The sequence below is a fragment of the Crinia signifera genome, chromosome 12 (assembly GCF_055691185.1).
Source record: "Crinia signifera chromosome 12, ASM5569118v1, whole genome shotgun sequence".
NCBI lineage: Eukaryota > Metazoa > Chordata > Amphibia > Anura > Myobatrachidae > Crinia > Crinia signifera.
The window spans coordinates 16,103,159-16,121,179 of NC_139228.1; the positions used below are offsets into that span (position 1 = coordinate 16,103,159).

General features: G+C 43.9%; 1 protein-coding gene across 1 annotated transcript; it reads right to left on the reverse strand.

Moving 5' to 3' along the window:
• Positions 1-331: 331 nt before the first annotated feature.
• GOLPH3L (golgi phosphoprotein 3 like) lies at positions 332-17,076 on the reverse strand. Its single transcript, XM_083167783.1, has 5 exons — positions 16,897-17,076; positions 14,325-14,493; positions 7,687-7,818; positions 3,638-3,752; positions 332-3,251 (listed from the first exon to the last, which is right to left on the reverse strand). Exons 2-5 carry the CDS (start codon positions 14,490-14,492, stop codon positions 2,824-2,826), a joined length of 843 nt encoding a protein of 280 aa, XP_083023909.1. The 5' UTR covers position 14,493; positions 16,897-17,076; the 3' UTR covers positions 332-2,823.
• Positions 17,077-18,021: the final 945 nt, after the last annotated feature.

Genomic DNA, 18,021 nt, shown 5'->3' on the forward strand with positions numbered 1-18,021 from the left:
TGAAGCTTGGTAGCGGTGAGCTAAAAGAATTGCAGGGAAGGCAGAATTGTCAGATGGGCCGGTTCAAGTGCATGACCATGACGACTTTATTGTTCAGAGTTTATGCACCCGGGGAGCATCGCTAAATTGTTGTCGATATCGCTCGGCGAGCGTATCTAAGGGTGTACGCACCTTTACTATAAAACGGACACTCCTGGGAGGACTCACTGCTCCAGATAGTATACCCAGTATTTGTATATTTATTTTTTTAAAGCCGAACATTTAAACAACCACGTCCACGGTTCCACGACATCCCAAGCTCCAAATAACTCAGAAGAATAAACGTGAAATGTAAAATACTATACAGACTTTTATTTGAAAGAAACTTCATTGAGCCTCGACAAGTACATCTCATTTGATGATGAAGTAGAAAGAACAGGATATGCAGAACCAAAGTACTTTAAAAAAGGACAAATTACACATATATATATTATTATTAAAGTGGATTTGTCGCCTAAATACAGCAGAAGCCGACACAGAATGGGCTGCACCAATATTTAAGGAAACGCGGCCTGTCCATTCACCAGGAACTAGGGACACCACCACTAAGGCGGTCCGCAGAACATCTGCCCCGACTGTGTCCGTACAGGTAGATAAATAAAGATCTGTATCTGTACAGGTGGATAAATAACCCCAATATATATTTGATGCTAGTTCCACTGCATTGAAGATTTAACAATACTAGTAAAAAAAAAAAGCAAAGTTATATTTCGCAAAGTGTTTAAATCATACAGCAATATTGAAAAGTAATAAAAAATATATAACAGTAAAATGAAAAGAATTACGGATGATGCAAGAAAGTGAAAACGGGACACCATGTGGACAGGTAAATCCTAGACTTTTCTTCCAGTTTAAAAAAATAAACTGATCAGGAATTGATTTAATTTCCTCCAGGCAGAGGACACGGTAACAGCCTGCGCAGCAATCGGGAATAGACAATACAAGGAACCCAACTCGCTGCTGTGGCGGGACAGCATTTATTAACACGAATAAGGTAACAGGCACGGCCCATGCATCATCTGCAAATCAGAGTAGGCTATAAAAATATATAGAAAAGAAGGAGACACAGGGAATGAAGGATCATCCAGGACAGATGCAACTTTAATTACAGCACCCCCCCTCCTACCCCTGATCTATGCTTTATCCTTCATTTATTGCCCACAATAGTATTGGGGCCTTTATGTTCATCAATCATAACGCTTGAGCCCATGTTTGACACAAAGAACCAGAAGCTAGACGACAATGAGTTACACTCGAGCACGCATATGGAAACATTACCCAGACAGGAGCGTGAGTATATGGCTTTGCAATGGTCTTCGTTAACCAAGTAGGTGAATTTCCATCTCACCAAGGTGACAAACTAATTCCCGAAACGCGTTTGCAATCACACATAAGTAATGCAGGAATGTGTTGTGTGTGCATAGGACTCCTGCGGAGATCACAGACGGAAAGATCAGTAAGAGCAGCAACATGGAATTACGGATGATTGGTTACTGCCCTCATTGTAAATAGTCTTTTCTTTAAAACGTGAAAGGACCGTGCTGGTTCACAGACAAATGCTAATAAAGTGACTACTGCTAGCGATAATGGCAACTCTGAGCGTCAGCCGGCTTTGTGGACTACGGCAAACAGATGCAAGTGTGCACAAAGCGGACTTTAATTATGCAATGCCAACGCACAGACAAAATTTCCTTAAAAAAAAAATAAAAATTAATAATTGAATCTCCTTAATCAAACTCCCAAATCATCATTTTCGGAAAATCATAAATAAATACAAACTTCCCAATCGGAACCTTAATAACGAGACTCACTCTTACTAAAGCTCTTTTCTTGGGGACGGTTCCTTCTTTTTATACCTCTCTCCCTTTTAAAACGGATAATATAATCTTGAAATATATATATATATATATATTCTTGCCCTCAGGGGTCTGCAGTTTCTAGGATGGGGAATGGGTCCCCCATCTACGGTTAACCCCCCTAAATAGATCACACTACTCTGTTTGAAAACAGTGACGTTGGCAATGGAATGTAGAGGGGTGACAGGAGCATAATGACACATTGAGTGTCTATAGAAGACTGATTCATCACAGAGTTTGAAACGGAGACCAAAATAAACGAAATAAATCTTGTACAATGGTGGGGAAAAAAAATAATTTGTTTTGGACAAACTACCAATGAGCATACAGGAAAACCAACTGAACAAGTCAGCACATGCCTAGACAGAAAGCCTATCGGAATGACAACTTCTAGTACATGGATATGACATGTGCACATTCACAGTAGGCCTGATAAGGCCAAGGGCCCAATCACATAGAGTGCCATGCCTTGCATATTGGCATGCGATCGCCTTTATTCTTGAAAATTCCAAAGGGGAATCCAGGTGATCCATTTCTCAGTAAATAGACTGAACAGACTCCTTTCTACTGATCAGTACCATAATTTAGGAACACATCAAATGTGAGCTACTGGCGACAATCATATGGGACACCGGGATCGGCCTTATTGATTAGAGACTGGAGTTTAAAGGGAGAAAAGAAGAAAAAAAATATGACCAGCTGTATAAATATCGAAGCCTCAATGTTCACTTTCTATATTCCATAAAATGTGCTTTGCAGACACACTGGGTACTTCTGAGCAGTGTGGGAGCTGAAGACGAGGGGAAGCATGGGGTACCCCCGAAGCAGGAGGTTGGAAACTCAGAGTCTATGTGTGAAACAGTTTCTCGGCCTCTGCTCTTCCTCCTGCCCCGCAGTGTGCCCTGGGAAAAAGATCTGGGCAAACGCTTTAAGATTTGTTAAAGGCAGACAGTACGGCCCAGATCATTTCTGTGGCATTGGGCTTGCTCGCTTCGGTGTCAGGGTCCAAATCTAGGAGGTCTTTGGATCTATTCATGCCAATGTCATACTTGTCATCGGGCAGGGTCGAGAAGGCATTCTCCAGTACATCGGAGGAGTGGGCCAGCACGAGCAGGGACAATGTCCGTTTGTCCATGCGGTGGGGGTCGTTCACCCATTTCTCTAGCACGGCTTCTTGGAGCTTCTTCACCAACCGTTGCTTCTCGGTGGTGTTAGTGACAGGATGGGTGGTCATATCGAATAGCAGGAAGTTCTGTTTCTCTGTGGTTAGGATGCCCTTCTCCACCAAGCTCTTGGCGATGCGCTCTCGCACGTTGCGCAACTGATACTGTAGTTTAAACGGGTTCCAAGTTTCACCTGGTAAGACCAAGAAGAAGGGGAAAAAAAAAAAATTACAGGACATAAGTCTCTCTTGTAGACTTCCCTGAAAGCTACTTTATGGGGACCAAAACAGGTGACCCATTTTATGTACAACAGAAGAGCGAAAGCTCAAATTATACCCCGGAAGCCTGGAGGCCACAGCAGCTCCTTCGTTTGCTGGTTGGAAGCTGTAAGCAAAAATACTCTTGAATAAGATTTGCTCAAAGCAGCTACTAAGAGTCAGGGTAAGGTCATAGAGTGCCTTTTGGGTTATATTAAAAACAAAAACACCATTTTGAGCTGTGGTCTATGCTTCAGGGAGCTGAAACTACCACAAACTTTCTCCACTGACAAGGAGAAACTCCTAGATGACCAATACTTACCAGTAAGTAATTCTATCCAGCTCTGTACAGTCTCCGCAGGTTCTGTGGCTTTCATGTGTTTTAAGGTCTCATCCAGTAAGACGTCTCCTGTGGGGGCCTCCGACTTCAGTAGCACCTACGAAGAAACAGAAAAGCGAGGACTATAAGAGATGTGAAGGCCTTCTGGACTGGAGGATTGTGGGTAATAAACACTTCAGATCATCGTGGCATTAAATGTTGGGCAACAATCAGATCCATAAACAGATTGTGAAACTAGTACAACCACAACGCATGTTGCTTCTTATGCTATATTGAGGTGTGCCCTTTCTAAGACAGTCTCAGTCTAATTTGAGCTATGCATAATGTGACAAAATAGTGCATACAGCTGAGATCCCAAACAGACTCCTTGTTTGGGATCCCAGCTGTATGCACTACTCCACCACAGTCACTATACGAGAGTTGGCAGTGGTTAAAGCCAATTGATCTCCAGCTTTTTTGAGCATATACTTTATATCCTGAATGAAATCGAACAGGGGATAATCCTTTTTTTGTGTCCATTTGGACATTCCATCATTGAATTGCATTAAACATACTGTATTGGAGATATACTACAGGTAGCATATGGCTGAACCGTTATTTCTTTGCCCCTGATGAAGTCATGTTAATGACGAAATGTGTTGGGCCCTCTGCTTTGATCAAATGAGGTGTGTAATCGAATCACTTAAAAGGACGCTACACTGATTATGAAGATGTAAATGTGATTTCTGTATACAGTACTTCTGTTTTGTCCTAATGGCGATTTTTATGTGATTTTATATAAGTTTTATGTATTAAATGTTTGTCTTGACTATATTGACTTTTTCTTAGCGCCCTCTGAAACTTTCTTTTCTTCGCATATCTATATGCTGGATTCTGTTTGACATAGGATCCTTCAGAGGTGCTGTTAGAGCGCGGATTGGGGAACTCTCTCTCTCTCTAAATATCTATCGATCTTTTCTATGGAGCTACACTGTGATGAATCATATAAGGAGCAGAGACTGTGGTAGCAAGCATGGGTGGGGGGGGGGGGGGGGGGGGGGGGTACTGCTCTGATCGTGTCAGAGGCATGGTTATACAGGAAGCCTCCACTAAGGCCTTTATACAGCATTGTAATAACCATAGGTAAATACCAGGACCTGCATCACAACACACCCTTATAGATAACATTACAATGGAACAATATATAGATGAAGACGAAAAAAAAAAAAAAAAAGGTAAACTTTGTCCAGAAGTTGATCATTTGCCAGCATGTATGTACTGTTCAGGGGAGTGGCGAATTGCTGTCTCCTGTACACCGGTAACTAGGCAACGTATATTAAAATAGAATTGTACGTGACATTCGCAAAAAAATCAAAGCTGTTTATATCCTATAGAAAACAGGGTAGTGGTACACAAGTGTCGCCATACGTAGGGACAGAGTCACTTATTTCTTATGTGGTTACACATCTGGCGGCTCTGTTCGCGCAGGTAAAAAAAAAAAAAACAAGGTACTTGTGTATTATCACGGCGCCCCCAATTCCCATCGTAGGGCATTGTACAATCAAATATCGGTCGCATTGCATGCGACCGATGGGTGACTCCTATGTTAAATGCACCCCCCAGACCTGCCACCCCCACTATCAACGCCAACCCGAAGCGTGGCGAGCGCAGCGAGCCCCGCGAGGGGACGTGGATTACTTCACATGTATTCCGCATCCGCTCGCCACACTATATAAAATCAACTCCATGCCGACGTGGATAGTGGGGGAATGAAAAGGTCGGCGCTCGCCACGCTTCGGGTTGGCGTTGATAGTGGGGTGGCGTTAACAATGTGGGGGGGGGTGCGGCATTTAGCATAGTAATCGCCCAGGGTGGCTGTACAATGTAAAATGGGCTATGATGATTATAATGGCATACGATGCGACGTGATATTAAAATTGTACAGTCGGCCCTGAAAAACCTCAAATCGGGTCCTATCGCCTCCCATCGCATACCTTAATTAGTGGTATGCGTTGAGGCGCCGTGATAATACACAAGTACCAAAAAAACATATCAACACGTCCCCTAATGATACAACCGCATTACTGCCAGGCAGAAATAGTGTCTTAGCGAAAGTACCATCGGGCTAATAGGCCTCCTGCCCTAGAGCAGCCGGCTCCATCATTAAATTGCTTCTGACCTGATCCAGGACAAACAAAAAAAAAAAGGGATGCAATACGACTACAAGCCATCACAGCAGACTGAGAGCCAAGGAGGAACGAGCAATAACCACATTTGTGGTGTTAATGGGTTAAAGAAAAAAAAAGTATCCTCCATGTAGAACACAAAGTTGCTTCGGTCAGGGTTCAGATCAGCTGTTAGCAAAGGGTACAACAGCGCAACAGAGCCAGGACAGTCTGTACACCGAGGAAGCAATGAGGATTACATCTTCTGCAGCAGCCTAGCCATCACGCTGCAATACAGAGCTCCATTACACCACTGCCGCTGGAATGGTTTAACGCTCTAGACCAGCGGTGTCACACTCATGGCCCTCCAGCTGTTGTGGAACTACACGTCCCAGTATGCCCTGCCACAGTTTTAGCAATCCAATAGATAAAACCTGTGGCAGGGCATGCTGTGACATGTAGTTCCACAACAGCTGGAGGGCCATGAGTGTGACACCACAACAAATAAGCATGTAACTGAAATGAACCATGCAGAGCTGCAAGGGGGACATTATTTTTATATGCGGGGTAAATACTGGCTAATTTTGCATGTAGCCCACAAACAATGGGCTGCTTTATCTATTTACCTGCAACTAAGTTCACAGTTTGGCCAACTCTTTGCACAGGTTACATCTGCCCCTCCTGCAGAGCAGCATGGTTAGCCCCCATTGCTATTAGGTAATTCATGTTCCAGTTTTATGTAAAGCGGTTAGACCCTTTGCCTCACATTGTGGAGCTTAGCACCATGCACTTATATCAATATAGAAGTGACGCATATGGCGCCAACATTGGCATGCAATGATTCTGTAGCAGAGTTTAACGCTTTAACCTCACTGCTGCTCTAGAACCCAGCACCACACAGTCACCACTTGCAAACATCAGCAGCTTCTGCGTTCATCGTCAATCAAATATTGACCTTTTTGAAATAAAATATATCAAGCTGTTGTGTAACAAAACACCACGTCAGTGAACACACACAATGTCATTAGATATCTGGATCCTTATACAGGGTTTACATTCCTGGACAACACTGTTCACAAAACTGCTCTTTATAGACAATGGTAATTATCTCCGTGTTGAGGCTTGGCGCACAGTGCTGAACACAAGGAGGTTGTACAAAGCAAACAGCAAACTTTTCTAAGTCACAGGATTTACTGAATATTCATACAACAGGGTAGTGGCTTTGTACAGAATGAAGTGTGCTCGTGTGGCTATCTTTAAATACGCACTCATGTATGGAGATGGCCAAACGCTCCCATGATCCGCAGTAGGCTTAATAGCCGGACAGCAGTGTTTAAAATAATGGAGTTTAGTTCAAATAGTGCCCATACACCGTGTATGGGCACCTATAGATTTATCAATGCATTTAAGCTTGCAGCCCCCTCACGGGACCAGTTAATCTACAAATGTCTACACGGACACTCGGCATTATAGACATGGCAATGACTATCACTTTCATGTTAAACGTATGGTAACGGATTTAAAGCTCACAGCACACTGGCTTTTAAAAAAGTAAGAATCACCAAGCGTAGCTGCTGTAAGACACCTAGGTATACAGCTCACATTAATTAAACATGAGTGGAAGAGAAGATAGGATCCCAGCAAGATTCATAAAAAAAAAAAAAAAAAAAGAACCACAACAAACAACTTACAGCCCCCAAGACGGGCCGCCATGTATCGATCAATATAGGAACTAAAGCCAAAGCCACCAATATCTGCTAACCTGCGCTGTTTCTTCATGAGCAGAGCTTCTGTGCTCACCACTCCACATAAAACCTCTGCAAATACATAGACCGACTCTCCTCTAACCTTGGAATTGGAGTAACAATGTACAGTTAAGTATCTTACCCTCCTGTCTATGAGGCGCTTCTTCCGTAAGGTAGCCGGTTCCAGAACTACGCGGCCCCTGAGGGCCAGTTCAATTAAGATACCTCCACGTAACCCTGACGATATGCAGTCATTCCAGAAGGACGTATAACCCTGTGTCGAGACAAAGCATTCAACTGTAAAAATGACAATAACATTCTCAGGCGATCATGGAGGACTAGCAAATAAATGCTATAGGAATGTAATGAACTAGAACACTGAACAAAAACTGCACAGACTGGATGTGGCTTGCAGCGGACAGAACACTGGCAGAGATAAGTTAAGACTGAACTCCGGTCCTCAAGTCACCTACCTGGGGAGGTCTCTAAAAGACTGGCACCGGCATTTGATGTCCTTCAGACAATAAACTAGACACCATAAATGAGGTTTACAAAAGCGAACACTTCATTTTTTTTTTTAGTTACAATAATGTTTGGTTAAAACCATATTTGACTTGTTCGTTTTTTGGACCCAATCGATAATATGCTCCCAAATTAAAATAGACAAAACTAGGGTGAGAATGAGCCACTGACAAGATATTCACCTCAGCAGCGAAGAAATATAAACAGTATTACGTTAAAGCGAGGGCAGGTAAAATCTTGGTAACGTACCCAGGAAAATGTCTGCTATTACAAAAAGATTTGGTAAGGCTTTTATAAAAGCCAGTAAAGGGCTCCTGGGGTTATGGATGGAGAGGAAAAGTAGGCTCCATCCAGTAGGCCCATTTTTGGGCCTTTAGCAAATCCGTGCTTGCACCTGTAGAGAACGATAAAGGTGTGTCTGGGTTTTACTTCAGGTCTAACCATCTACCAGACACCTTGATAAGTGCCTGTGAGTATTGTGACTAAGCTTATGTTTTGTGGTAGAGACAATAGTCCCTGGCACTCAGAGAGGGAACCATTCTGTTTAGTTAGAAGCCTACACAGGCTGGGATTTATTTTGATGTTTTAGGTTTTCTGTACTGCACCAAAAAACTAGCTATAGATAGATTTCACGAAAACCCCAGATTGGTTTGTTGTTTCCAGGCTGCTGTGGGTTCAGAAATTTCCTAGAGAGTGCAAACCTACCTTGATCTCCTCAATATTTAATTATTTTACCATTCATGCATATAGAATAAAACGAAGCAAGTATTCAAGTGTTAATCCAGCAACTCTTTGCAAAGCCACCCAGACCTTTCCACCCATCCCGGATGTCTCTCACTCTGCAAACAGAAGTGTTGCCTGCGTCATTCAACTGAAAGCATGATCTAGTATTTTTGCATAGGACATTTCTTTTGTAGGAGAAAACCAGGACAACAATACTATTAACACCCAAGGATGTACCTGTACAACAGTGCCCAACTTTTAATAACGACAGACTGGATGCTCATATATCAATTACAGGTATAACAACTCCGAACTGGGCAAATTAGCAGAAATAGAATAGGTAACATTGTATCAGGACCACATGCTCCTTGTATTAGTGATATTAATTATTACACTGCATGATCTATATGTTAAAAACATGCTGGAGTGACACACTGGTCCTAAAGGGTACTATATGGGGCAAGTCATCGTTCTCTTGCTCATTTGATTATACATTCTGTTAAGCCTCGTACGCAAGGCGTGATCTGAGGCATGAATTTTGAGCGATCTGTGCTAACCAGTGCTTTCTTCAGCAAATGCAGGTGAGCGATCTATACCTTGACTACATGTGCTGCTACTAAAGATCTGAACAGGCGAGACTGCGCATCATCATCACTGTAGGGCGTTGTGCTTCATTTCATGGCAATCTAGACAGATCGTCGTGTGCATATGCCCCCGTAGGGACTGCAGAACCCTTGTGATGCTATAGATAGATAGATAGATAGATAGATAGAGAGAGAGAGAGAGAGAGAGAGAGAGAGAGAAAAAAAAAAAAAAAGGGGGGGGGGATGAAGTGAAGAGGACACCTGTGCACCAGCCAGTAGATTTCATCTTACCATCAAAACCACATAAAAGGGGGTCACCCGTCTTCCAAGTTCCCCACCTTGGTGTTATGGGGCCTTCACACATAGAGATTTGTCGAGCGTTCTGAGCAATGCTAGATAGAATGCTAGGATCGCTCAGGTGTGTCAGCACTGTGCGATCTGTCAGGGCCAGTGTGAGAACACTGGCCCTGACCACCAGTTAAGTAGGTTTACCCAGCATGCTGGATATTAATCGCCATGCTGTGTACAGAGCACATGAGAGGACTAAACGTGGCACAGCATATGTTCAGCACAGTACTATCTACAAGTATCTACCCGAGCTCACAGGATTTCCAGAGAACATGAGGCATGGGCAAGGAAGAAAACAGGAAGACAATTAAAATGCTCCACATATTCATCCAGATAATATAGTCATAAACGACATGCATTCGACAAAGTCAAATGGCTAGAGTGTGTGCTCCTGGGACAATACAAGTATTAACACCCCCCCGGACTCAGAACATGGCAGAAATGCTAAATGGTGCCTGGGCTGCAGAGTTTACACATTACTCATGAATGTCAGACAGCAGCCGCCCGTCACAAGCTACGGTGTGAGGTTATTCTCTGCCTGCGTTTCCGGGTGCAGCTGACCTGGCTCTACTGGTTGTTCAGGTGCTGCAGGATCTCCAGGGAAGGCATACAATGGGCTGGGCCCTTATCACAAGAAACCTTCACTAAGCTACAGGACATACACAAAGAGGAAATTCACGACGGGGTGGGTCAGTGTAAGGGATACAAGGCACTTGTGCTGCGACTGGGAAATACCGTGCTGCATTTCCTATTATGGTCATGTTGGTAACCGGGCGCAAACAAAAGGCGCAGTGCTTTACAGAGCACGGTTACATCGCTCACACCAGTACCGGCCCCAGGGGAGCTTGCCATCTATATTACCTATCACATGTACACAAAAAAACATCAAACATGTAAGCACATGGAGAACATTCAAACTCCACACACTTCTGCCCTCAGTGCTGTAAGCAGATTACTAAACACACACGTTTACGATATCAGGAACTTCACAATGCCGCAGGGCCTCCAGGATCCAGTCTGCCTCTCCTCCAGGATACAGAGGGCACAGCTATGACCATCTGAGTTAATATTAACCAGGACTGCTGAAGAGCAGCCAGACTGTATGCGCACCACTATATCAAACACTTCCGCAGTCCCAGTGTGTGTACCATCAGGCCTGTATGCCCAGGGAACCACATGGACAGATTTCTGAGAAAATCCCATGACATCTGCAAATGCACCCTAACCACGGCTCATCTTCTGCCTCCAGCCACCCAGCAGCTGCCATGGAACGGCTACAATAACACCACTTCTGTATGATGCACCTTGCTTCGTTCCCCCAGCAGTTTAGGCTAGCTCAGCTAAAAGTCCACATGATCGGTTTTTTACTGCAAACAGGAGAGATGTATCAAGCTTCCTATAGAGTGGAGAAGTTGCCCATAGCAACCGATTCGGCTCCTGGCTAGCATATCCCAAGTACACAATAATAGGTAGAAGCAGCTATAAGGATTTTCTCCACTCTTTAGGGTTGATGCATCTCCCGATATGAACAGATTCCAGTTATCGGGACAAAAGGGGTAGAACCAGTGAAACATCAGACACTGCTCTCACAATAAAACAATTAGACATTATCTGTAGAGGATCACCCAGGGGTGGGGTGGGGGTTCTATGCTCAGGGCCAGGGACTGGTGTGGCCAGACTCATTTCACAGCTTTGTACAACAGGTTGCTGATGCATAATCCTTGCATAGGAGCGATCACGTACACTTTTATAAGCTGTACTGAAACAGTATTACAATGGATCATGTTTGTTTCATTGGCGAATTTGGCCTAAGCTTGTCCCTGGGACTATCAGCTTTATTATTACAGAACACGCAACATTAGATTCCACAAGCGCCAATCCTGTGCGTGTGTAAGAGGGCAGCCCTGGCAAAGAATTACTGTACCCCTGGAAGACAGGAGGGGGGGGGGGGGACGACACAGGACAGCCGCACTTAACAAACACACTATTATAATACACTGGCTGTAGCCAGTGAGGAATTTACGGGAGGCCCTGCCCCATTCCCATCAGTGTCACCCTGCAACCAAAACCTAAAGTTAGACTACCCAATCTGACACACAGAACTCCCTCCCCACCTGCCACTATCTGTATGCCACATTATCTGATTGCTTATAAAATGGCCATACATCGCTCCGTGTGTAGGGGCCATAGTGATAGCAATGCCGGCCCCGCTCATTGTCATCACCCTGCGATAAATATACAGTGTGCTGGATAAATCTAGTTAATGGCCAGGCAGGGCCAGTGTTCTCACCGAAGAACATCGGTCCCGACAGTACACAGCGCTGACACATCGCTGTGTGCTGAGCAATCTTGCATAGCTCAGAACGCTCTGCAAATCTCCCCGTGTGTAGGCCCCATAAGATATTGAACTCTTTGCTTTCTAATGGTTCAATGTACAAAAACTTTATTCATGCATAAAATTGTACAACATTCCTTTCAGGCTTTGTGTAGAAGATGTATATGAAGCATACATGCAATCTGTGTTTAGAGTTGGGTCCCGTCCCAATGACAGCTCATTATGGTATGCACATATTACAGAATATGCATAAACCCGAGCAGTTTGATAAGGGAGACAACTTATAGTACACTACAGATATTCTCTGTATATTACTCCTCTCAGTAGGATAAAGCTATTCACGAAACGGTGACGTCACCTGTTTTGGATTTATGTGATCCGTACCAAACACCTTATAATGCCAAGTATAACACGCAGTTGGTAACGCTGCTGTAACGACAGACAGGACATTACAGTACTAACAGGAAAGGGCAGTCAAACGGTTGACACATGATTAGGTCAAAATAACTTTTTTACCTTAATTTTTTTTTAACTGTTTTAGGCTTTATTATCCCTATAACTCCAATAAAAAAAACTTATTCTAAATATGCTAAAAGCACATATGTTATTTTTTCTGTACAACTGCACCCAATTTCTATAATGGTGTCACAATACTTGCTAGGAGAGATTACAGCAGTGGTATTCAGCCGCATAGAACTACACATCTCAGCATGCTGGGATATATAGTCCCACAGCTGGAGGGCTGCATGCTGATTTCCCTGGTTTAGAGATCCCAATGAGGGGCCCTACTGACTTCTACCTGTCAATAAGCCATCTGATAAGGCCGATAACAGATCAACCACCACCATACATACAGGCTCTCAGCTGTTAATACCATAACATACAGAAGCACATACAACATTCAATCACACTACACAAACTCACAAAGAACCAATGTAGAGTACACATAAGGACCATGATCGTGTGAGGATTGTGGAACGATTTCTTGATATCGTACAATGGTTGCACGATTGGATTAGAGAACACGATCGGCATCCAATATAGATGACAAATCTTTAGTGCAGTAGAATTTGACAATCCCATAAACTTTGTCACCTTGTCAGTGGGGCTTCTTTATACAAGGCCATTTAAGATTTGGGGTTAGAGGCCTATTCAGAATACACTGGATAGGAAGGGGGGGGAGGGGGAACGGACAGCTTAGAAATGTCCAAAATCGATTGACATCCCCAATTAAGCTCTATGGATGCGACTAATAGCATGAAGCTCGAGTACGGTAATTAATACTACGGCATTTGTACATAATGATATCTACCTCATTAAAGCGCAGTTTCAGAAGTAATAAGCAGTCACATAAACTGTGCCAATGTACAAATCACCACTTGAGCCTGGTTTATAAAGCAAGCTTCCCCCAAACTTAATATGCCCCTTACATGTCTATGCCTCCTTTCTCATGTGGGCAACTGGAATTTCCAGTTAGCAAAAGTTGGTTGCTTAGTGACAAGTCTCATAAGCAGGCTTACAGCTCAAGGAGATGGGAAGGTTTTTTCGTAGTTAAAAAAAAAAAAAAAAAGCAGAAATTGTAAGATCCTGATGTCTGACCGTTGCAGAAACTGAACTGGTGTATTTGTTGAAGATTTACCACTTGCTGAAAAGTAAAAAATGACCAATTTCCAACAATAGTTTCCAGAGATTGGAGATTCCTGTTTCTGTTTGATTGCACATATTGTGCTGGCTGCAGATCACCCCACCCTGCCAGATCAGGTCAAACTGACAGGACAGGCCCCACATAAGAACGTAGGTGAGGAGGAGAAGAAGGTGTTTGGGAGTGAGAATATCATGCTTTGTTGGTTAATTAAGCCCATCCATTTATCGGCATCAAATAAGGAAAAACATAAATTATGCAGTTCATAGAAGACTCCTCCCTACATATTCTAAAGCAGAGGTGGGGAACCTTTTCTGTGACACGGGCTATTTTAGGATGTACTTCTTCCAAGGGCCAGTACCTTGATTCCCCTGTCCCATACTTTGGCCGTTGCAGAATTCTCCCATCCTATGCTCCGGCCGCCGCAGATTAACTGCTGCCAGCTGCTACTGCTGGAAGCCTGTCGTGCTCCCGCCAGCACACAAAGTGCCCGTCGGCCGGAGGTTCCCCACCCCTGTTCTAAAGCAATGTTGCGTGCGCTTTAATAACACTTTTTTTTTTTACATTGCACCCCACATTAGCAGAGGCTGCCTATGAATAACTAGAGAGTATATTAGCAGCAGTACCTCTTTGTCTTTTAGTCCCAAAAGGAGAACTTCCTCCATAAGAGTAAGCCTCATATCCTTGCAATCCCCCGAGCTCTCATCATCTTGGTCGTTGCTGGGGTCATCCGAGTCTGCTTTTCTGTCTTGCACCTCCTCTCCACGCCGGCCGCGCCGTATTAAAGTGGTCATCCTGTAGAAGGAGGCAGGGAGGGTAGAAGACATTACATTTGTACAGAATGGCTTAAAGATTATATTCTATTGCATAATACTTGGTCATAAATGTAGATTAAATTATTTAATTTAAAATTTTATGTTAAAGCCAGCATGAAAGTTCATCCACCTTTTTTTTTTTTTTTTTATATACTGGGAAAGGGATCATCAAGGTCCACCCCTTCTGGCCCTATCCAGGCACCCCCCACTATAGACCTCTCATCTGTGCTGCCTATGGCTCAGACCATCCTACCCTAGCTGCATATTCACTTCCAGGAAACCTTGGTGGGTCCCCTCCTGCTATGGGGTACTTATGTAGTATCTGGGCGCTCGATTTAGAAATCGGATCGGGCACATCGCATCGCATGCGACTAAATCGTATGCGATGGTCCCGATTTTTCCCATAGGATTCAATGTTAAAATGGTCTGAGTCCATTTTAACATAGAATTCAATGGGAAAAAGGGGTCCTTTTCCTTTCCCCACTATCCAAGTGGGCATGGAGTTGGATATAAACCTGTGGCGAGCGTAGCGAGCCCCGCGAGGGGACACAGAATACTTTTTAAAAAATCTGCGTCCGCTCGCCACGCTTCGGGCTCAGTGGCTCGCCACAGGTTTATATCCTACTCCATGCCCACTTGGATAGTGAGGAAATGAACAAGACCTTGTTAACTTTGACCCCTATGCAAAATCGCATGCGATATCGGATGCGATTTTGCCGAAAATCGCGTCGAATCGCATCTGATTTTATGCATTAAGGTAAGGTCAGAAAATCAGAAAATCGGGCGCCCATATACTACATAAGTACCTGCTATGGTCTGTAGGAGGAGGGACAGACCATTACCAAATTAGGCTCCGATTGTAAAAGGATTTTAAAGTTATATACAAATCTAGATCAAGGTTTGTGCACGGCTTTTCTCTATACAGACATTTAAAAAGAACTCTAGCTCAAAATAAAGTTATTTCTTAAGAGCATGACACACGCTGTAGGACTGGTCTGACCAGCACAAGCAATTGTAGGATCACGCATAGTGTCCATTCCTTGCTCTAGAGACAAGCGACGACAACAACAACAACAACAACAACAACAACAACAACAACATTTCCTTATTTAATACAATATAAATAATTTCCCAGGTAACATACTTTAGGCTCCAACCCCAGGATTTAAATCATGCCATTATTGCCTACAATAATCATAGGATCCCCCACAATACTCAGACTGGAGATTCTAGTTATGAGAACAGAGTCTCCAAAATACTCAGTGATCCACAATCAATGTTCTGGGTCCTCTGAAAAACATAAAAAGATCTTACAAAAGATCAAACAGAACCATAAACCAAAGCAGGAATACGTGGTATATATAATAAATCTGTAATAAGGCAGATCTCGGCAACCACCCTCCAGACATCCGCAACCCAACAGATTCCGGTACTTTAACCCCTAACTCACCACTCTTGCATCCCTAACCCCCAACAACCCCCCCCCCCCTCCCTTTAAGCAGCCTAACCCAATCTCCTCCCCAGTGCATAACCCTAAACCCTGTACCTAACATCAGCATTCCATCAACATCCTTTAACAACAATAAATAAATAATCATCTAAACAGCCAATAAGTTGCAATCACAAACTGGGAAACACACACACACCAAACAGAATTTGCCAACTTTGGGAAAGGATGCACTGGTACAGACATCAAGCCAGTTGCATGGGATGGGGGGGGGGGGGGGGGGGGTCACCACACAGGGTATCTTTTCATGTCTAGAAGGGGAAGGATGGCGGTCATATGTTTACCTGGCCATTAACAAAATAGTGATAATGATAATAATAAACAAAAATAAATAATTGCACATTTGGAAGTGCAATCAGCTCAGCAACAGATAGGACCAAGTAACTGGGAACATCAAACACACACAATATATATATATATATATATATATATATATATATATATATATACACACACACACACACACACACACACACACACACACACACACACACAATATATATATATATATATATATATATATATATATATATATATACACACACACACACACACACACACACACACACACACACACACACACACACACACAAATCTATCTTTTGATGAGAGTGACAGGAAGCATTACTAGGCTGACACCATGGCAGGAGATGAGCAGCATTGCATTAGGAGACCCCAGGAAGCACTGTGCACACATTAATCGGATATGATGGGACAGGCACTGGGTCGGCCAGGGTTCCGAGGCAGTGACCGGGCAGAGACCCGGGAAGGATCCCGATTCCCGAAGGAGGGGATGGGGGGGCATTATCGCCAACATACAGACATACACGCGTCGAGAGAAACACGGAGCCACCCCGACAGTCCCCCGGGTCTCACCTGCTCCGCTCTCAGTCGAGCTGCTCCAAAACTTCACTTCCTGGTATCGGACACATCAGCTCTGAGGAAACAGCGCAGCCTAACTCGTCTGACACCATCCGCGCTGATGGACAGGCGAACCTGCCAATCAGAGGCCGCCTTCGACGCGCACCGTCCAGTCCCCATCTACGGGACCGCCCTCGTTGCACGTCTTGCAAGCTTGTTCAAAGGTGACCTGTCAAGTGACAGGTTACCCCGGCCAATGGAAAGGCAAGGAGAGGTGGGGAGGCGGAGCCTGCTCGAAGACAGGATTGTAGTTATTGCCTGGCGGCCATTTTGGTTTAGGGAGAGCCGGGAATGTGCTTGTTATTATGGCGGAAGTTATTGGATCAGGATGTAGGGATGGGCATCAAAAGCCCGCCATCAAATGATGACTGGGTACCCGCCATCGGATTTATCGATACGATGGTAACTGACCATCGAATCAAAATATTTTCCTCGATAAAATTTCATAGGATTTAGGCTTGCACAAACCTCTGCAGAGTGGCCTCTTTGGGGATGGGTGCAGTACCATCGCAACAACATCAAATGTTTACCATTCGATGGCAGCAAACATCGGAATGCCACCATCGAATGGTAAAAACAATACCATCATAAACAAAAACATTGATGCGAGGGGCAGCCAGGCCTGCACAAAAGGGGGACTAGCATAAACCTAGGTAGGGGGAGATGGGGCATGATTGCGGCCCCTTATTCAATGCCCAGATTACCAGCAGATTACCCCTGGCCCGACAATACCGCACTCATTACAGTGTTACATACGGTGCCGGCATCCTCATCAATGTCAGCATTCTGACGCTGGTCTCCGTCTTGGCGAGGCAGAGTGATACCTCTCTGGCCTTATTACTGAGATACCCAGGACTTTACATGAGCACGTCATACTAGTTATTATTCAATAAATTAATTTAGATTAGACATCATTGTTTCATTCCATTTCTGTACCATCGATACACATTAGACATACAGCACAAGGGTGAGCGCTAAGTATAACTTTCTTTTCTAAAAAAACTATGAGGCCTAGCGAAGAAAAGCCATAAATAGGGTTGTAGCGATGTGGTAGCCCCAAGAGTGCAAAGGGGGTGATTC